The sequence below is a fragment of the Erinaceus europaeus genome, chromosome 20, assembly GCF_950295315.1.
Source record: "Erinaceus europaeus chromosome 20, mEriEur2.1, whole genome shotgun sequence".
In the NCBI taxonomy this organism is placed as follows: domain Eukaryota; kingdom Metazoa; phylum Chordata; class Mammalia; order Eulipotyphla; family Erinaceidae; genus Erinaceus; species Erinaceus europaeus.
In genome coordinates, this window is record NC_080181.1 from 56,618,538 (window position 1) to 56,639,784 (window position 21,247).

The following is a 21,247-nucleotide window of genomic DNA, read 5'->3' on the forward strand; positions in this document are numbered from 1 at the left end:
GAACCCCCTGCTCCCGGTGGCCATCTTTTTTCCATGTCGTTGCTGCTGCCGGGCTCGAACCAGGATCCTTACGCCTTGATCCTACCGCTAGGCATTTATCTGCCCCTTTTCATGACAGGGAGGAAGGGAGACCAGGACACACCTCTCAGCCCTGGCGTGCGGCGCCGGTGGGGATCGAACCTGAGGCCTCCGCTGTGCAAGCAAGTGCGCGACACGGCGTAGCCTCTTCGCCGGGAAGGCCCGTGGCCTGCCGGCTGTGTCCTCTGCATCCGTACCCTCCTCCGGGCCCAGGTGGGCAGGAGCAGCGCCCAGGGTAGGGGCAGGCTGCCACGTTTGGGCCCGGAAACTGCGCTCCTCCCGCGGGTCCCCTCGGAGGGGCGGTCCCGGCTTCCTTCCGCCGCCTCAGGCCCCGCCCCCCTCGCCCGCTACTTTAGGGCGCAGGGGCGGGGCCCGCTGGTTCTTGCCCGCCCATTTCCGCCGACTTGCCTTAGAGAACACGTCTGGGGGGCGTGGCCTGGAGCTCGGCCCCGCCCCTCCCGCTCCTTGCCTAGGAGGGTTGGTTTCTCTGTCCCGCCCCTTCCGCCACTCAAGAGCCTCAGGGCGTGTAGGGGGCGTGACCTGACGGCTGCCCCACCCCTCCGGTCGCACCCCCTCGCTCGGGCGTGGCAGCGGGGCGTGACCTCGTGTGGTGGGCGTGGCCTCGAGGGGCGTGGCCTGCTGCCCGCGCACTAGGTCTGCTTCAGCCGGCGCCGCCCGCGCCTCTTCTCAGTCGCCGCTTCCTCACCGAGCCCGGGTTCGGCCGCCATGTCCGCCACTGAGGAGGTTGACGGCTTGGGCGTGGCCCGGCCGCACTATGGCTGTGAGTGCGGGGTCGGGGGGCTCGGGGGCGGCCGGCGGGCGGCGCACGCGGAAGAGCCGGCGAGGTTGCGGAGCCCAGGGGTCAGGGGCCGGAGGTCCCGGAGGTCCCGGGGGTCAGGGGTCGGGGGTCCCGGGGTCGCGGCCTGGCCCGGCCTGCGCGGCGGAGGGGTCCCGGTTCGGGCCGGGCCGAGGCCTTGCGGCTCCGCCCAGGTGGCCCCCACCTGCCGGCCGGGCGGCGTTGCAGAGAGCAGCCGCGGCCACTTCCTGCTGGGGGGGCAGGTGTGCGGGGGGGGGGGCAGGTGTGCGGGTGGGGGCAGGTGTGCGGGTGGGGGGCAGGTGTGCGGGGGGGGCAGGTGTGCGGGGGGGCAGGTGTGCGGGCGGGGGGGCAGGTGTGCAGCGGATGGGGGGTAGGTGTGCGGGTGGGGGGGCAGGTGTGCAGCGGGTGGGGGGCCGGTGTGCGGGGGGGCAGGTGTGCGGGTGGGGGGCCGGTGTGCGGGGGGGGCCGGTGTGCGGGGGGGCCGGTGTGCGGGTGGGGGGGCAGGTGTGCGGGTGGGGGGCCGGTGTGCGGGTGGGGGGCCGGTGTGCGGCGGAGGGGCGCCGGTGTGCGGCGGGGGGGCAGGTGTGCGGGCGGGGGGCGGGTGTGCGGGTGTGCGGGGTCCCGGGGTGGGACCTCCCGCGGAGCCTCAGCCCCCCTAGGCAGGGCAGGGGAGGGCACGGCAGGGCAGGGGGCGTCGTCCATGGAGCCTCAGCCCCTGGGCAGGGCAGGGTAGAGGAGGGCACGACAGGGCAGGGACAGTCCACTGAGCCACAGCCCGGGGCAGGGCAGAGGGGTGTCCCCTGAGCCTCGGCCCCAGGCATTGCAGGGAAGCAGGGCAGAAGGCAGGGGGCTTCGGAGCAGAGCCTCAGCCCCTGGGCAGGGCAGGGCACAGGTGTAGGGGACATGCTGGGGGGTGAGAGGGGCCACCCCGGGAGAAAAGCATCCAAAAGTAATTTGGGGAAGGGGCCTGAGGGGGAAGGAAGGCCTTGCAGGAACCGCAGGGAATCAGGCGTTTACCCCACACCCCTTGCTCGGCAGGAGGCAGAGTGCTTGGAGTGCTCAGGGTCTGGGAGTCAGAATGCCCGTTGTTGATTATTATTATTGCTGTATTTTGTTCAGCGAGAGCTAAGTACAGAGAGGCCAGAGCAGCAGCCTGGCCTCATGCTGTAAGTGCAGAGCCCCTGCACTGCCCTGCCTGGGGTCCTGCGTGGATGCAGGCCCGGCCTTCCTTATTGGCCGTGGAGCTGAGCCCAGGCAGCCTCCACTTCTCCACCTGGACGTGGGCTTGGTGCTGACCAGACTACAGGATTGCCTGGGGAGAGAATGCATGTGAAACGCTGAGCACAGTTACTGCCCTAGTTCTCAAACCGCTGGCTTTGGTTGTTAGGGGAAAAAAAAAATGGAACAGGTCAGATTTAGTCTGGTATATAGGCAAGAACAAATCTGGGTCAGAAGCTCAAATCATTTTTTTTTTTTTTACTTGTATTAAAAAATTTTGTTTTGGGGAGTCTGGCGGTAGCGCAGCGGGTTAAGCGCAGGTGGTGCAAAGCGCAAGGACCAGCGTAAGGATCCAGGTTCTATCCCCCCCCCCCACCTGCAGGGGAGTCGCTTCACAGGCGGTGAAGCAGGTCTGCAGGTGTCTCTCTTTCCCCGTCTTCCCCTCCTCTCTCCATTTCTCTCTGACCTGTCCAACAACAATGACATCAGTAACAACAACAATAATAACTACAACAACAATGAAAAACAACAGGGGCAACAAAAGGGAAAATAAATAAATATATATTTTTTTCTTTTTTTTTTAATTTTATTTATTCCCTTTTGTTGCCCTTGTTTTTTTATTGTTGTAGTTATTATTGTTGTTGTCATTGTTGGATAGGACAGAGAGAAATGGAGAGAGGAGGGGAAGACAGAGAGGAGGAGAGAAAGATAGACACCTGCAGACCTGCTTCACCGCCTGTGAAGCGACTCCCCTGCAGGTGGGGAGCCGGGGTTCGAACCGGGATCCTTATGCCGGTCCTTGTGCTTTGCGCCACCTGCGCTTAACCCGCTGTGTTACAGCCCGACTCCCAATAAATATATATATATATTTTTAATATTTATTTATTTCCCCTTTTTGTTGCCCTTGTTGTTTTTTCATTGTTGTTGTAGTTGTTGTTGTTGATGTCGTCGTTGTTAGATTCTTCTTCTAGCGTTTGTTGTTAGATAGGACAGAGAGAAATGGAGAGAGGAGGGAAAGACAGAGAGAGAGAGAGAGAGAGAGAGAGAAAGATAGACACCTGCAGACCTGCTTCACCACTTGTGAAGCAACTCCTCTGCAGGTGGGGAGCCGGGTGCTCGAACCGGGATCCTTACACCGGTCCTTGTGCTTTGCGCTACGTGCGCTTAACCCACTGCGCTACTGCCCGACTCCCAGATAAATAATTTTTAAAAATGTGTTTTGACCACAGAAAGGTGTTAGAAGGCTAGGCTGGATGCCTCGGGCTCCAGAGACCTCAGTTTCAGTCCCCAGTATATGCCAGAGTTGGGTGATGCTCCGGCCACTTTCCCCTCTCTTACTTATTTTGCACTAGGGTTGTCTCTGAGGCTCAGTGTCTGCATGATTCCACCCCTTCCAGTGATTGTTTCTTCCCCCTTTAGAGGGAGGGATGAGAGACAGAGAGAAGGAGAGACCCCAAAAGACCACTCCTCTGCTTTTGAAACCCCCCCCCCCCCCCCCGGCACTCCCATGTGGTGGCCCTGAGCTTAGTCCCATGTCCTTGCACATACAACAGGTATGGTGTGTCTGCAAAGCCTCTTTCCAGCCTCCAAAATACATACAGATTGTGGCAGCAGAGGTCAGTGGGTCTCATGCTTGTGTTCTACTGCTCACCCATATCTCTAGTCCAACTTTATTTTATTTTATAGTGGATGAGACAGCAAAGAAGTATGTGCAAAGCACTGCCCCTACCCCCCATCCATGGACTTCTGCTTCTTTCATGAGCTACCAGGGAGTGAACCCAGGATCTTATGCATAAACTTTATTGCTAAGCCACATTCAAGTTAGCTGTTTTCACTTACACTGAAATTTACTATGTTACTATTATTGCTCTTTTTTTTTGAAGTTAAGATGGGGCTAGTGGTAGAGAAACTGCTAGAGCACACATGTTATCATGCTTGAGGACCCAGGTTCAAGCCCCCGATTCCCAGCTGTAGGGGGGAAGCTTCATGAGTGGTGGGGCACTGCTGCAGGTGTCTCTTCTCTCTCCTCTTTCTTCCCTTCCATTCTATTTCTGTCTCTATCAAAAAGAAACAAAAAAAGAGAAACTTGATTTTTGGGAGTGGTGGAGTCATGTAGCCACCAGCTCCCAACAATCACCCTGGTGGCAAAAAATAAAAATAAAAAAATTTAAAGTGGTTTTTAAACTTCTGGATACAGATAGAAATTGAGAGGGAGGGGGTCGGGCAGTAGCTCGGGTTAAGCACATGTGGTGCAAAGCACAAGGACTGGTGCAAGGATCCTGGTTCAAGCCCCCAGCTCCCCACCTGCAGGGGGGTTACTTCACAAGCGGTGAAGCAGGTTTGCAGGTGTCTTTCTCTCCCCCTCTCTATCTTCCCCTCCTCTCTCCATTTCTCTCTGTCCTATCCAACAACGATGACATCAATAACAAGAACAATAGTAACTCCAACAACAATGAAAAACAACAAGGGCAACAAAAGGGAAAATAAATATTAACAAAAAATTGAAATAAAAGAAATTGAGAGGGAAAGGTTAGAGAGAGAGAGAGAGAGAGAGAGAGACACCTGCAGTGCTACTTTACTGCTTGTGAAGCTTCCCACCTGCAGGTGGGGACTGGGGGCTTGAACCTGGGTCCTAAAAAGAAATATATTAATATGGGGCTGGCAAAATAATGTGGATAATGTGGTGCTCTACCATGTGTAGACTTGGGTTTGAGTTGAGTCCCTGATGAGCAGGAGGAAACTTTGATGCTATGATGTCTTTCCCTCTTTTTTTCTTTTTTAAAAAAATATTTATTTATTTACTTATTCCCTTTTGTTGCCTTTGTTTTATTGTTGTAGTTACTATTGTTGTCGTCAGTCGTTGTTGGATAGGAGAGAGGAGGGGAAGACAGAGAGGGGGAGAGAAAGACAGACACCTGCAGACTTGCTTCACCGCCTGTGAAGCGACTCCCCTGCAGGTGGGGAGCCGGGGGCTCGAACTGGGATCCTTACACTGGTCCTTGTGCTTTGCACCACCTGCACTTAACCCGCTGCGCCACCACCCAACTCCCTCCCTCTCTTTTTCTGTCTCTTTCTCTGAAAAGGTCAGCCAGAGTGGTAAAGCCCCAGAGAAGAATAAGGAAAAAAGGGGGGTGTAAGATGAGGTATAGTTGAAACCCCATAGCTGCTGTTTTAGGAAAGTCATTCTAGCCACACATCCACAGGTTGCCCTGACTCTGAGTGAGAAGCAGGAATTTGATGTGGTGGCATTCTTTTCTCACACAAGAAGGCTACTGGTCCTGGTGTTTACATTCTGCCTTTTATGTTTTAGCTGTCCTGGATAATGAGAGACTCACTGCGGAGGAGATGGATGAAAGGAGACGGCAGAATGTGGCTTACGAGTACCTTTGTCATTTGGAAGAAGCAAAGAGGTAACGACTGGCTAGCTGACGAGATTGGGAGAAGGGTGCTGATATGGTTGGGCGCACATAGACATCTCTGAGAGTGTGATCAGGCCATGGCTGTGGGAGGCTGGCAGTCTGAAGGAATAAGATGGCAGTTACCTTGAATCTCTGATGGGTTTTCATATACACTGAGAATCATCCAGATTCGTGTGGTTCTGCTTTGTGCTTATGATGTATGTTTTGGTTACCACCAGCTAAAGGGCAGAAAGAGCATTTTAAGCGTTTGAAATTCTTTGCCCAAGTGTTGCCCTGAGTGCTTGCTGGTTTTGCCTTCTATCTGTGCCTCCTCCCTGTGCAGTGCTGTAGGTAGAGGTCTGCCCACTTGGCAGGGTCCGAGGACTATGAGCGGGAGCAGCAGCTTGTGCGTCCTTTGTGAAGTGAATGTACCTGCTACTTTGCCTTGTCTCATTGTCAGAGTGGATTGCTGTCATTGGCTCCTTTCTTTTGTTCTGGTGCTTGTGTTCCAGTGCAAGGTCCCAAAAGGTAGACAGATGTAATTACAGATCATGTGTCTTATAAGAAAAGGGTAATGACAGGAGTTTGTGATCAAAATCTAAGGAAAAATCTAGTATGTTTCGAATGATGTTAATAAGTGCTTTTTTTTTTTTTATTTAAATTCTGAAAACCTTGCCATATAACAGGGAGATCCAGCGAGTAATGTAATAGCCTGCACATTTCAGAACTAAAAAAAATACAGCTCTTCTTGAGCCTTCTTTTTTCTAGTCAAAGACACAGTTGGAGTCCCATTCTCCTTCCCCTACTAACTTGGTTTGATGTGTCTTGAGTCTGAGCTTAAAGCCCTCCCAGGAGACTGGGGGTGGGGAAGGAGGATTAGTGATGGTCTAGGTGGGAGAACGATAATAACACTCATCTTCCAAATGGAAGGTTAGACTCCAGCAGCTGCGTATGTCATGAGGAAAGCAACCGTTTCATGCACAGAGTTTGTAAGGGTGCTGTGAGTAGAAACACCAGGTCCTCTGTTATTCAAATGGTGACTTAGCTCTAGTTTTGGAAGATCTAAATTGAAAGCTGTACCTGGTCTAAGAGACCAGCTTGTCCTCTGTGCAGCTTTAGTTTCCCTGTGAAACTTTGAGGTGACCTGGGGATGAGAGGGAAGACCCTTCTCTATTCCCCCATCCAAAGTAGTTCTGCTTTTGTTTTCATGTTGGGTTTCTGAAGTAAAATTCCCTTTTAAAGAGGGGTTTTGGCTAAGACTTTTGGCTACCAGCAGTTTAGTTCAACTGTCTCATTCATTGAGAAAACTGAGGCCTGAGTTTTCAATGTCTGTTTAAAGTTTTCTTGATTAAAGAGATTTCTCTTCCTCCTCCTCCTTCCTAGACCACTATTCAGCTCTGGCTTATAGTGGTGCTGGAGGATTGAACCTGGGACCTCAGAGCCTCAGGCATGAGAATCTGTTTGCTATCGTCCCTGCCTTGAAGAGATTCTTAACCAGGTGTGTGCATTAGAATCACCTGAGATGCTACTTATACAACTGTAGCTATATGGGCCTTTCTGCAGAGATTCTGACTCGGTAGATGTGGGCTGGAAGCTTCAAACACCTGTCTACTTTATGTGTTCCCAGTGGTTCTGATGGTTTTGTGTTTTGTTTTGTCTCCAGGGCATCACACTCTGAAATGACTTGGGGGTGGAGTGGGGGTGCTAGGCAGCACTGCAGTGCTGAAGCTTCCTCCAGCATAGTGGGGGCTGGACTCAGAGCTGGGTTCTGTGCTCGACAAAGCAGGCGCACTATCCCTGTGAGCTCCCTTTAGGATCCTCTGCTGGTCCCTCCTAATTGAGGAAAAACCATTTGAGACACTTCCTGAGCTCTGCCTTTGTCACGTCCTCATTTCTGCTTTTGGACTGCACTAGCGAGGAGATTCACTTGTGTCTCCGGCAGTTCTTGAATAACATCGCCTTCACTGTGGTTTCTTATAACACTGAGGAGCAGACAAGAACTCTGGCCGGTGCTGAACAAAATGACGTTCTTTGAGGAACTGGTGTCCTTATGTGTCTTATTCATAAAGCTGCCGTTTCTCAGAACCTATCAGCACTAAGTGAGCACTTGTTCTCTTGCATGTTGTTATTATTCAAGTGTCTTTTCCAGTAGAGGAAGTTTCTCTTTCCCTTTAAAAACTGATCCAGAAGATCATGATACTGTTTTCAGTTGGGTGATTTTGCTACTGAGGCAGAGAGATCTTTGTGATAGTCTTTATTTTTGATAGTTTGTGTTAGAAGAGAGGGCAAAATACTTGGTGTACTCTGCCCGTCGGTCTGGCCTCATGGCAATATGCCTGGGCAAGTTTGGGAGACACTCACTTGGATGCAGTCTGGATTTGATTTTCTTCCTCTTCTTTTTCCCCCTTTTTGTTTAAGGCTTTACTTAAATAAATTTTGAAAGCACCTTTTTGGATTTTATAACTAGAGAAGACTATGACAAGAAACCTGAACATACTATGCTTAGAAGGGAAAGAAGGAAAAAAAAAAAGACTAGAACCCCCATCAGCCACCTCTGGAAACTGTACCTAAGAAGACAGATCACATAATCTTCCTAATCAGCTAGGACTTCACTGCCACTGTGCCTTTTACCCCGGTGTGCTGGGCTCAGCCTCGGGTGCTGGGGCCCCTTTTCTCCCTCTAGAACAAGTGAAGTTTGCTTTTTCGAGTTGGCCCCATCCTGTTTCCTTCATGACCTCCACCCTTCCCAAGCTGGAGGAGCCCCAAAGCCTGGAATTTACACCAGTTTTAAGGCCAGGAAGAAAGATCAGAGCCATCCAGGGAGAAGGAGGCTCCCTTCTTGAGTTCTATTTATAATGCCTCTGCTCCTCCCACTGAGAGCTCCACCTTGCAGCACAGTGGCCCCATTGTGTATCCTCAGGCCTCCTGTACCTGCAGCAGCTCTTTGGGGCAGGAGAGGAGAGTAGAGAGAGTGAACAGGAGTTTGTGGAGACTGAGTGGGAAGTTGTATGAGCTGGTTATGGGGCTGGCTTTGTGTCCCCAGAAGGTGAAGTGGGATATTTAGGAATGAGTCCATAGAGTGTTGGAAACTAGAAAATGTAGAGATTCCTCTTTTCTTTATTGTATAGAGAATAATTTCAACATGGAAATTTGATTGTTTTTCTCGTGAAATATCTAAGAATTCAGGGCAGACCAGATTAAGGACTTCATAAAGGGTAGCATCTCAAATTGCATTTATGCTAATGGATTATTTTCTTTTTTATTTTTCTTTTATTTGTTTCCTTTTGTTGCCCTTGTTTTTTTTTTTTTTTTTTTTTTTGTAGTTATTGTTGTTGTTGTCTTCGTTGTTGGATAGGACAGAGAGAAATGGAGAGAGGAGGGGAAGACAGAGGGGGAGAGACAGATAGACACCTGCAGACCTGCTTCACCACCTGTGAAGCGACTCCCCTGCAGGTGGGGAGCCAGGGGCTCGAACCGGGATTCTTAACGCTGGTCCTTGCTCTTTGTGCGCCACACGCACTTAACCCGCTGCGCTACCGCCTGACTCCCAGTAATGGCTTATTTTCATCCTTTTACCTGTTCTGATTGTGCTTTACAACTGTTTTGGACACACTGATATCAGATAGGGCAGGACAGGGCAGCCTGAAAACATAGGAGATGTGGAAAATTCAGTTAGGTCAAAGGTCATAGGAAGAAGGTTTATTTCCACACTCTCCACGTTTAGGAATCAAGATTCTGTCTCAGAGGCTTGCCTATATGCCATTTCGAACCTGTCACGGCCCTGCTTTCGTCAGCTCTGTGTCCATGTTCCAGCTCAGGCAACGTGAGGCCCCGCCCCCACCCCCAAAGTGTAAGGAGTGTGGCTGACTGGAAGCTGTTAGAAACTGAGGTGCTAAAAGGAGCTTACACTAAGCAGAGGTGCATTACCTACTGTCATTTAGGGGAATTGAAAGTGTCCTGGAAAGAAATCTGCTTTTGAGAACAGATTCTCTTTGTGCATAGGCCTTTCGCTGTTGCCATTGAACATTTTCCAGAACATGGCTTGCCTCAGTGGGGTTGGAGTTCCAGCAATAGCTGGATATATCTAGGCTGATTCACTGTGATCATGAAAATGAACTTAAACTTTCCTGAGAAAAGAAAGTAAGGTGAGGGGGGAAATGACTAGGAAGAACAACTTCTTCCAGAATTTTCAAGTGGAGGAGTAGCACTTAGAAATGTACGGTTTTTTTTTTTTTTTTTTTTTTTTTAGCAGGCTGAACCAGCTTTTCCTTTCACAGTAGAGAAAGCTACAAGAGCTTAGTGCACCCATGCAGCTGTTGATGGCACAGGGGGTCTTGAAGCTGGATGCACTCTTGACTGTCAAGGGCAGGTGTTGGTGACATCTGTTCATAACTCTTCACGACAAGTTGGTGGGTGACGTCCATAGAAACCTCTGCTCCCTTCTGAAATTTATCTAGTGAAGCTGTCTTGAGCAGCCTCCACAGTAACAAGTGAGTTACATTTACAAGTGAACTTGAAGTGCTTCTAAGTTGTTAAAAAGTACTTTTCTATATAGTAACAATGTTACAAAGGAGAATTAGATCCTAGTGTAGCCACCAAAAGCATCTTACACTGGAGTGTAATTTAATAACAAAATATACAAATTAAATATGGGGAGGCAGGACCAGAAGATACCTCAGCAGTAGAACATAGAACTTGCAAGCTAGGCCCTAGAGATCTCAGGTTTAATCCCTAGCACCACCAAATGCAAGAGCTAAGCAGTGCTCTAGTCTCTTGCTCTTTAAAAAAAAAAAATCTTTAAAAAAATGTGGTGTGCTCTGGCCTATATTAGGCAGTTAATAGCTATTTATACTACTTGAGAAAAGTCATAAGACTATAATCTCAAAATACTTACGGCTGAGTAAAACAAATTATAAAAGGTCTGAGTAAAGTGTTGTTGAAAATCTTGACTGTTGAGATAGTTGAAGTGAAAAAAGTGAGGACTTTCAGTTTTGGCAGGTGTGGGTTCTGATTCTGGTTTTGCAAGTTGCTTAACCTCAGGGAGCAAGTCTAAATTTGTACTTTGCAGAGTGGAGAGACCATAAGTGCATCTTACTGGGCTGCTGTGAGGCCTAGTTCCTGGCACAGCATCTGGAATACAGGAGGTGCTCAGTCAATGTATTTTTTATCCTGGCCTGCGAGGGAAGTAGGTGTAATATGATGACGATGCCTTACTACACTTTTCGGGAGAATTTTCTGGGCATTTTCAAGGCCTTTATAAAGGTTGGTAGCCCGACTTTTTAAACTTTCAACTTCAGCTTTTGTCTGAAGGAAACAAGAGAAACAGGATTCATCTATAGGACTGGAAGGGGTTGGAGTTAGGAGTAAACTTTTCGGGGAGTCGGGTGGTAGTGCAGCAGGTTGAGTGCACGTGGCGCAAAGCGCAAGGACCGGCATAAGGATCCCTGTTCAAGCCCTGGCTCCCCACCTGCAGGGGAGTTGCTTCACAGGCGGTGAAGCAGGTCTGCAGGTGTCTGTCTTTCTCTCCCCATCTCTGTCTTCCCATCCTCTCTCCATTTCTCTCTGTCCTATCCAACAACAACATCAATAACAACGACAATAACTACAACAACAATAAAAAGATAAGGGCAACAATAGGGAAAATAAATAAAAATTATTAAAAAAAAGGAGTAAACTTTTTCTTTTCTTCTTTTTCTTTTTTTTTTTCTTTTGCCTCCAGTGTTATCGCTAGGGCTCAGTGCCTGCTGCACTACGAATCCTAGAGGCTATTTTTCCCATTTTGTTGCCCTTGTTGTGCTTATTGTAGTAGTTATTGTTATTGTTGTCATAGCTGTTGTTGTTGTTGGATAGGACAGAGAGAAATGGAAAAGACAGAGGAGGAGAGAAAGATAGACACCTGCAGCCCTGCTTCACTTGCGAAGTGACCCCCTGCAGGTGGGGAGCTGGGGGCTGGAACCGGGATCCTTACGCTGGCCTTGTGTTTTGCACCATGTGTGCTTATCCCTCTGCACTATTACTCAGCCCCCCCAAATTTTCCTTTTTTATATAGCCATCCTGTATTTTAAAAATACTTTTTATAGAAGAAATTAAGAAAAAACTAAGTACATGATTTTAGATAGTTGTAATCACAAAACAGCATTTTAAAACTGCTGTCTTATCATTTGCAAAAGATACATGCCTTTCTATTTAAGTATGCAGTTTTTGTGCTGATTTAATTGCTGGACAGGTTTAATATTAACCCACATAGCCACTTAACTTTATTATGCAAATACTGATGACATTTGCTTATCTTCTAGAGTTGTGATGCTAGCTTTTTGTCTGCTCTCTGGATGTCAACCTTCTGTTACATCTGCTCCAGTTTCTGGTTTTATGTACTTTTTTACTCTCCAGAAGTTCAAACTCAAGGTTGGGAAGTGCTTGGACTAAATAGACCACTAGCTTGACCTAATTTGGCATGTGCAAGTCCAGCACTCTAGCTACTGTGCTACTTCCCTGGTCACATGCTTATATATTTTAATGTCCCCAGTGAAAAAATAGTAAGCGTATGTTTAAGGGCCCAAGTTGGCATATGTTCTTGTTTTAAAAAATATTTATTGATTCCCTTTTGTTGTCCTTGTTGTTTTATTGTTGTAGTTATTATTGTTGTTGTTATTGATGTCATTGTTGTTGGATAGGACAGAGAGAAATAGAGGAGGTAAAGACAGAGAGGGGGAGAGAAAGACCTGCAGACCTGCTTCACCTGTGAAGTGACTCCCCTGCAGGTGGGGAGCCGGGGGCTCCAACCAGGATCCTTAAGCCTGTCCTTGTGCTTTGCACACCCTCGCTACTTCCTGACTCCCGGCATGTTAATTTTCTGACTTTGTATGGTGCACTTTTGGGTTTCTGAATAATGCCTTTGCTTCATGGATCAGCAATCTGGGGGCACCTGTTGAGAGCAGGAGCTGTTTTAGCATTGTAATATTTGATGGACGCTTGCCTGTTTCCAACTGGGGCTGCTATTTAAGCCTTTCATAGGAAGCATTTGTGTAAGAAAGTGTGGGCAGGCTCAGCGAGACCATCAGGAAGTGATTCATAGGGCCAGGGCTGTTTGTTTGACTAGCAATTTGGTTACCTAGAGACGGTATCTTTGAGCGAGCTGAGAGAAGTGTCACTTGAATGCAGAAGCCCCATTGGTCTCCCTGGTCAAATCAGGCTCTACTGCTTGATTTTCTTTTGGAAGGGCTCCTGGTAACCTGGTCAGTCCCTGTGCTTTGACTGTGAACAGATCAAACAGTCCTAAATATATTTATGAAAGGTCTGAGGCCGGTTAAGTGCACACACTACTGTGCATGGGGACCTGGGTCCAATCCCCTGCTCCCCACCTGCAGGGGGAAAGCTTCAGGAGTGGTGAAGTAGAGCTGCAGGTGTCTTTCTCTGTCTCTCTCCCTCTCCCTCCCCTCTCAATTTCTCTCTGTCTCTAGCCAATTAAAAAAAAAAAAGATATAATACATGTTAATGAAAGTTCTGCTTCATGGCTTACTTGGAAGAAAGTTTACTTCCTTTATCTTGAATATTGCATTTGAGGTTTTGTCTTATAATTGAGTGCTGGAAGAGTTAGTCTGTGGTTTTCAGTGGCATCTTTTGTAGAAACTTGAGCAGTTCAGGTGCCTTTACAATAGCTAAAAGGGGAGCAGAAAAGATAAACTAAGGCAAAATCAGTGAATCCCAACCCAGCAGATTTGCTTGGACATCCCAACATAAATTACATCTCACCTTCTGCAAGGTCAGTGTCCCCCGCCTTGCAGCACAGTGCTGCATCCTGAGCTCCGAGCTCCATTGAATCCCCTAGCCCTCTACGTCCCCATGAGGTCCTTGCTCTCTCTCTCTCTTTTTTTTTTTAATATTTATTTATTTTCCCTTTTGTTGCTCTTGTTGTTTTTTATTGTTGTTTTAGTTATTATTTTTGTTGTCATTGATGCCATTGTTGTTGGATAGGACAGAGAGAAATGGAGAAAAGAGAGGAAGACAGAGGGGGAGAGAAAGACAGACACCTGCAGACCTGCTTCACTGCTTGTGAAGCGACTCCCCTGCAGGTGAGGAGCTGGGGGCTCGAACCGGGATCCTTATGCTGGTCCTTGCGCTCTGTGCCACATGTGCTCAACCCACTGTGCTACTGCCCAACTCCCAATGTCCTTGCTCTTTTTCTTTGTTTTGTTTTGGTCCTTGCTCTTATCTGCATTAACAGAAAAGAAAGGAAGCGAAGCTCAAGAGAGTTTGGCCCACCCATCTAGTAAGTGGTAGCTCCAGATTTCAGCTTTGGCAAGGACTCCAAAGCCCTGCTCTTACCCACTGGGTTAGTCTGGCACTAGAGTTCCACTTCTGCTTCTAAAAATAAAAGTGACAGCAACAGTAACTACCTGTCTTTAACCAGAGACATGATGTACAACCTCTCTGGGAGCCAGGTGTTATTTATTTACTTATTTTTAAAGAGGGGGACTGAGCTAGTTATCACAAGTCCAGGTCCGTGAGCATGACTACTGGGCCTGTCACCACCTCAGACATCAGAGGCACAGCATTAAGTCCGCCTTAGAGCAGCTAGTTCCCAGATCTTTGTACTATGTGTGCATAACCCAGTGTGCTACTGCCTGGCCCCCAGGCCCCAAGTTTTTAACTAATTAGCTTTTTAACCTTTTTAATCTCTCTCTCTGACAGAGAGCAGGAAAGAGTGAAAGAGACCTCAGCACTGAAGCTTCATCCAGTGTGGTGGAGGCTGGGCTTGCACCTGCGTCACTTACATGGCAAAGCAGCACACTGTCCAAGTGAGCTATTTGCCTTCCTGAGGCCCCAAGTTATATGTCTGGCATCACACATGCCAGAATGCTAGTCTGGTTCTCTCTCTTCCTCTTATCAATGAAATCTTAAAAAAAAAACAAAAAAAACCTACGGATTCTTTGTAAGTGTCTAAAATATGGTAGCTGGTCTGTGACAAATGTGTACATAACTTTTTTGACTTAACTCCTACTTTGCAAGATGGTGTGACTTGGGGAAGCTAGAGAGTCCCTGGTTGGTTTTCTTTCTTTTCTTTTGTTAAAAAGTATTGCTGGAATTTCTTTTTCTTTTGCATTATCTTTATTTGTTCGATAGAGACAGCCAGAAATCAAGAGGGAAGGGGGGATAAGAGAGGAAGAGAGACAGAGAGAGACATGTGCAGCACTGCTTCACCACTGGTAAAGCTTTCCCCCTGCAGGTGGGGACTGGGGACTTGAACCTGGGTCCTTGCGCTCTGTAATATGTGTGCTCAGCCAGATGCGCCAACCCCCCCCCCCCCCCGCCCCGTTGATTTTCTTCACAGCCTGGCATCTGTTTTTGGTTCAGCTTAGACTGATAGTCCTTCTTGCCAGTTTCTTGGTGTTAAAATAATGACTTCAAGACCAGGGAGGTGGCTCCAGTGGACAGAGTCCAGGGCATATATAGGTGAGACTCTGGGATGCATTCCTCAGCAACACATATGCCATAGTGCTGCTCTGCTATCTCTCTCATAAAGTAAGAAATGTCCTTTTTTTAATGGGAGCCCAGTGAAAAAAGAGTTTTAAAAAATAGTGACCTATTGCAGACAGGAGTGATGAATTGCAGTGTGTGAAGCCTCAGGTTTGATTGTGAACAGCATAGAGGCAAACCAGGGGAACTCCACTGATGGTAGAGCAGTGCTGTGGTGTCTCTCCTTTCCTTGTGTCCGTCTGTCTATCTTATCACCCCCAAAATAGAGAATGAAGAGTTAAAAATAGTGACCTTGGCAGGCGGAGCTAGTGTAGCGGATTAAACGCACGTGGCACAAAGCGCAAGGACCTGTGTAGGGATCCCGGTTTGAGCCCCCGGCTCCCTACTTGCAGGGGGGTCGCTTCACAGGCGGTGAAAAAGGTTGCAGGTGTCTATCTTCCTCTCCCCATTTCTCTCTGTCCTATCTAACAACAACGACATCAATAACAACAATAACTACAACAAAAAAACGAGGGCAACAAAAGGGAAAATAAATAAAAAAATATATATATAAAAAAATAGTGACCTCATGCAGACAGGAGTGGCAAGTTGGATTGAAAATGGCCTTGGATCACTTGGCAAGAACTGTGGTTTTTTGGTGTCGTGGGTGGAGGAAAGCCTGTCCAAAGACCTTTATTTCTTCTTTACTCAGAATACCTTCCTGTTGACTCATTGGAAATCATAATGAAAAGCAGAAGGAGCACTGGAGAGGTGGCTGCCAGCCCAGGGCTTGGCTTCTGTTGGGGCAGCTGCTTGGGGACTGGGAGAACGCTGCCATTAGAAAACTGTGAGGCTTTTCTGCTAGAAGCACATATGATCGTTGTGATAGATACTTGCCAGTAAAAAGTATCAGCCTGTTGCTGGGATCTTACTCAGCAAGACAAAAATCAAACATTTCTTTTTAAGTATTTTCTTAAGTAGGGTTAGTGTTCCTAAAAACTGAGCCAGGAGAATTGGAATATAAAAGAAGAATATGGGAGAAAATTAGAAAAGGAAAAATTGAAAAGAGGAATCATTAAAGATAGAAAGATAATATGTGGGCAGGGGAGATAGCATAATGGCTATGCAAAGAGACTCTCATGCCTGAGGCTCTGATGTCCCAGGCTGAGCAGTGCTCTGGTATAATAATAATAATAATAATAATAATAATAATATACAAATACAAATTATATTAGAAGAGTCTCACAGTTAAGCAACTATCATTAATCATATGATAATTTTATTATAAACAGCATGCACCTCTTGGATAACCTTTAAAACAGCTAAAAGGAAAAAAAACAAATTACCTGTTATTTGCATGGCTGATATAGTGCCAATAGTTAGGCCAATAATAAAATAAATGAGTCTTTAAAAAAAAGAAGAAAATATTCCATTAGTGGTCCTGGAGGTGGCTCAGTGGATAAAGCACTCTGGATGTTCAACCATGAGTTCCTCAGTTCGATCCCCAGCAGCACATGTACCAGAATAATGTCTGGTTCTTTCTCTCTCTCCTCCTATCTTTCTCTTTAATAAATAAAAGCAAAAAAAAAAAAAAAAAAAATTCCATGATAATTTCATTTTCAGTTCAGTAATTCTGAGTGGAGCTAAGCATCTTTGCGTATGTTTAAAAGCTGTTAGTTGGAGCAGTTGGTGGTGTGCCCAGGGGAAGCGTGTCACCATGCTTGAGGACCTGAGTTCAAGCCCCTGTTCCCCTCTGAGGCAGTAAGCTTCAGCATGCAGATGTCTCCTTCTGTCTGTCTCTCTCTACCTCTCTGTCTTTCACCCTCCATCATGAAAAATGAGGACTGTTTGTATTTCCTTTTCTGTGAACTGTTTTGACAGAATCCTCTGTTCATTTAAAAGTTTTTTTAAATCTTTATTTATTGGCCAGAGACAGCCAGAAATCGAGACAACAGGGGGAGGGAGAGAGACAGAGAGATACCTGTTTCACCACTCGCAAAGCTTTCTTTCCCCCTGCAGGTGGGGACTAGGGGCTTGAACCCGGGTCCTTGTGCATTGTAACATGTGTGCCCAACTAGGTATGCCACCACCTGGCCCATCTTCTGTTCATTTTTTTTTATTGGGTTATTGTTGGTTTCTCTTCTTCATTTGTAAGTGCTCATTCTATAATGAAGTAAGTGACCCCTTGTCTTCCGTGTGCAGTAGCTATTTCACTTTACCCTTTAACTTTTGGCTTAAAGGTACTAAAAATAATTTAGAATTAAAAAAAGTTGAGTTTATTAATCATTTATTTTTACCTTTGGACTTATGGCTATTTATTTTTTTAAATTATTTTTTTTATATTTATTTTCCCTTTTGTTGCCCTTGTTTTTCATTGTTGTTGTAGTTATTGCTGTTGTTATTGATGTCATCATTGTTAGATAGGACAGAGAGAAATGGAGAGAAGAGGGGAAGACAGAGGGGCAAAGACAGACACCTGCAGACCTGCTTCATCACCTGTGAAGTGACTCCCCTGCAGGAGGGGAGCTGGGGGCTCAAACCAGGATCCCGACACAGGTCCTTGCGCTTTGCACCACGTGTGCTTAACCCGCTGCGCTACCGCCTGACTCCCCTGGCTTTTTTTTTTTTCCCCTCCAGGGTTATTGCTGGGCTCGGTGCCTGCACCATGAATCCACTGCTCTTGGAGGCCATTTTTTCCCCTTTTTGTTGCCCTAGTTGTTGTAGCCTCGTTGCGGTTATTATTGCCATTGTTGACGTTGCTTTGTTGTTGGATAGGACAGAGAGAAATGGAGAGAGGAAGGGAAGACAGAGAGAGAGGGGAGAGAAAGATAGACACCTGCAGACCTGCTTCACTGCCCTTGAAGCGACTCCCCTGCAGGTGGGGAGCCGGGGGCTCAAACCGGGATCCTTATGGCGGTCCCTGCGCTTTGCGCCACGTGCGCTTAACCCACTGCCACCGCCCGACTCCTGGCTATTTATTTTTTAGTGCTTATACCAATAGTAAATTATTACTCTGCTTTCTTCTAGTATTTTTAATTTGTAAAGAATTTTAATGTTTAATCATTTGATCTATTGTAATTTATATATTTTTATTTATTTATTTTTGCCTACAGAGCTATCACTGGGGCTCGGTGCCTGCACTATGAATCCACTGCTCCTGGAGGCCATTTTTTCCCATTTTTGTTGCCCTTGTTGTTGTTGTTGTTGGATAGGTCAGAGATTCTACTTCAGCTGTAGTGTTACTCCTCCCCTCATCTCCACTGAGTCCTGTCCTCAGCTTATAAAGCATAAATTAAAAAAAAGCATGCTTGTACAAACTGGGTTGATCTTCAGGTTTTGGTGAGGAGTGGGAGTACATGCATGCGTGTGCGTGTGTGCATGTATGTCTGTGTGTACACTAATTATCAAAAGCAAAAGAAGCTATCACGGGTCCTCGTCCAGTGCACACATCTCTGGCAAGACTCCATGGCAAATTGTTAAGTCAGTGGCTCATGGGCACTTAACAGAATGTGGTGATTGGGAGTCCTGGGTAAGAAGTCTACCACAGGGTCATTATTCCTGTGAGGAATCAGAACAGTTGCTTCTAGATTTCAGTAAGGCATTTGAAAAGATATCTCGTGCAAACAGGTTGGCTAAATGTTCTAACGTACCAAAAATTTGTAGCCAATCGTAGTCATAAAATGCAGCTAGATGAGTGATGGCTTCATGGGTAAGAGGCTTCCTTCTGGTCACTTTCTGCCGTTTAGGTCATCAGGATGGTTGGCACAAGATTGTGAATGTACTAAAAAGCCACTGGGTAGCATATTTGATGATGGATAAAACAGTGAATTTGGGAGTTGAGCGGTACCTCAGCGGGTTAAGCGCACATGGCGCAAAGTGCAAGGACCCAGCATAAGGATCCTGGTTCGAGCCCCCGGCTCCCCACCTGCAGGAGAGTGGCTTCACAAGCAGTGAAGCAGGTCTGCAGGTGTCTGTCTTTCTCTCCCCCCTCTGTCTTCCTCTCCTCTCTCCATTTCTCTCTGTCCTATCCAACAACGACAACATCAATAACAACAACAATAAAACAACAAGGGCAACAAAAGGGAATAAATAAATATTAAAATATAAAAATAAAATAACAGTGAATTTATGTTACATAAACTATCTCAATGTAGGAGGAACTGCTGGGTTTTAATTCAGAGAAAGTTCTTCAGTTCTACATACCAGACATTCTTACTGGGGCTAATGCACACATTAGTGATATTGATCAACAGTGACTTGTTGCTGGAGGGAAAATTAATGCACTGCTTGAAAGTTCTGCTTTCAGAGCAGTTTGAATCTAATGATGAAATTTAGCAGTGGTTAGCGGGACATCCTACTTTGGGGCTCAAAATGGGGTGTCCAAGTACAGGACAGAGAAGTAGCAGTTATGAGAAAACTAAGCAAAGTGAAGTAATCACAGAGTTTACTAACCCATTAGCAGACAGGTGTTAGATGCTGCGAAGAAGAGACAGTTTCATTGCCTTCCGTCCTTATCAGAGGCTACCGGAGGCTGGTCTTCAACTCTAGAAGCCATGCTTCCAGAGACTTTGATAGTGTGGAGCAGGAGGGATGGGTGTGAGGTGCGAATCCACACCCACCAGAGGCACTGTTAAGAAAGCAGAGCCCCTTTCAACACAGAACCTGAGGAACCACTCCCGGTCAGCAGGTGTTTGTCCACTTCTTGAGACTTGGCTGATCTCCAGGACTGGAGCATGTTGGATGGGCATGAGCAGAGTGATAAAGGGCCAGTAAGCTGTGATGTGTACAGACGGTTGAAAAGATGAATAAACAACATAGAATCTAGATTCAACCTCTCATCTGGTATAAGAATTAATTCAGGGAGTCGGGCTGTAGCACAGCGGGTTAAGTGCATGTGGCGCAAAGCACAAGGATCAGCATAAGGATCCCGGTTCGAACCCCGGCTCCCCACCTGCAGGGGAGTCGCTTCACAGGCGGTGAAGCAGGTCTGCAGGTGTCTGTCTTTCTCTCCTCCTCTCTGTCTTCCCCTCCTCTCTCCATTTCTCTCTGTCCTATCCAACAATGACAACAACAATAATAACTACAACAATAAAACAACAAGGGCAACAAAAGGGAATAAATAAATAAAATAAATATTAAAAAAAGAATTAATTCAGCTGTTAATATTTGGCCCTCGTTAAAGCAGTTCTGAAAAAATGGAAATGGATCCAGTTAATCATATGTAGTTCCAGAGAAGCAGAACAGGCAAAGGAAACTTGCCTAACATGAGTGAAATCTTCGTAATAATAAGGAACCTCCCCACCCCACCCCCTACTCCCAGAAAACCTGCTTTGGGAAAACCCGTGTTACAGAAGATTTTCAGAGGACTGTATAAAATTAATGGAGGATTTTGATCTACCTAGGAACTTTCTCAAATTACTTAAGAAAACAATTTTTTTTTCATTTCCCATGTGATTAAAAGTTATTTTTTATTCTTAACTTGGTAAGATTCCATTACTTATATTTTTCTGACATGGCTAGAAAAATTGTTGGGATCCCACCTGCAGGGGGGAAGCTTTGCAAGTGATGAAGCAGGTCTCTCTCCCTCTCTGTCTCCCCCTCCTCTCTCATTTTCTATCTGTCCTGTCCAGTAAAATGGAAACAACGGCTGCCAGGAGCAGTGGATTCGTAGTGCAGCCACTGAGCCTCCGTGATAACCCTGGAGGGGAAAAAAAATGTTAGGAAAAACACTTCTGATAAAGTGAAGCAAGTAGGAAGCGTTTTTGAGCTCCTCTGTTGTTCAGGACCACTTGGTGGGAATGGGATGCCAGAGTGTAACCCTGCCCTTGGAGGAGTGAAGATGATGTGGACACCAACGGCTTAGTGTCATGGGCTAATCCATATGGTTGCCAAAGATAGGATCATGAATTGGGTGACAGTTTTGATGAGAAATAGAAACGTTTCTGTCATTCAGTTTTACTGAATGCCATACTTCAAAGATAAATGAGATTAGGATTCTACTCTTATTTAAAATTTTATTTTTTCTTTCTATTATGTTTGACAGAACAGAGAAATTAAAAAGGGAGGGGAGATAGAGAAGGAGAAAGAGAGACACCTGCAGACCTGCTTTACTACTCGGGAAGTGGGTCCCCCCTGCATGTGGGAGTGGGGCTCAAACCCAGATCCTTGCCCATGGTGACATGCTTAACCAGGTGTGCCAACGCTCTGCCCCTGAATATGTAATGCTTATTCATTCACAACCTTACTGGGGTGATGGGAACTAGTGATTCTTGCACCATTT

At 46.8% G+C, this 21,247-nt stretch overlaps 1 protein-coding gene across 1 annotated transcript in view; it reads left to right on the forward strand.

Annotated features, from left to right (window-relative positions):
- The first annotated feature begins 703 nt into the window (after positions 1-703).
- The window catches only part of IQGAP1 (IQ motif containing GTPase activating protein 1), a 95,777-nt gene continuing 75,233 nt past the window's right edge, over positions 704-21,247 (forward strand). Inside the window, exons 1-2 of the mRNA XM_007539136.3 lie at positions 704-859; positions 5,424-5,523. Of these exons, the coding sequence (XP_007539198.1) occupies positions 805-859; positions 5,424-5,523 (155 nt within the window). The 5' untranslated portion in view covers positions 704-804. The remainder of the gene's footprint in view (positions 860-5,423; positions 5,524-21,247) is intronic.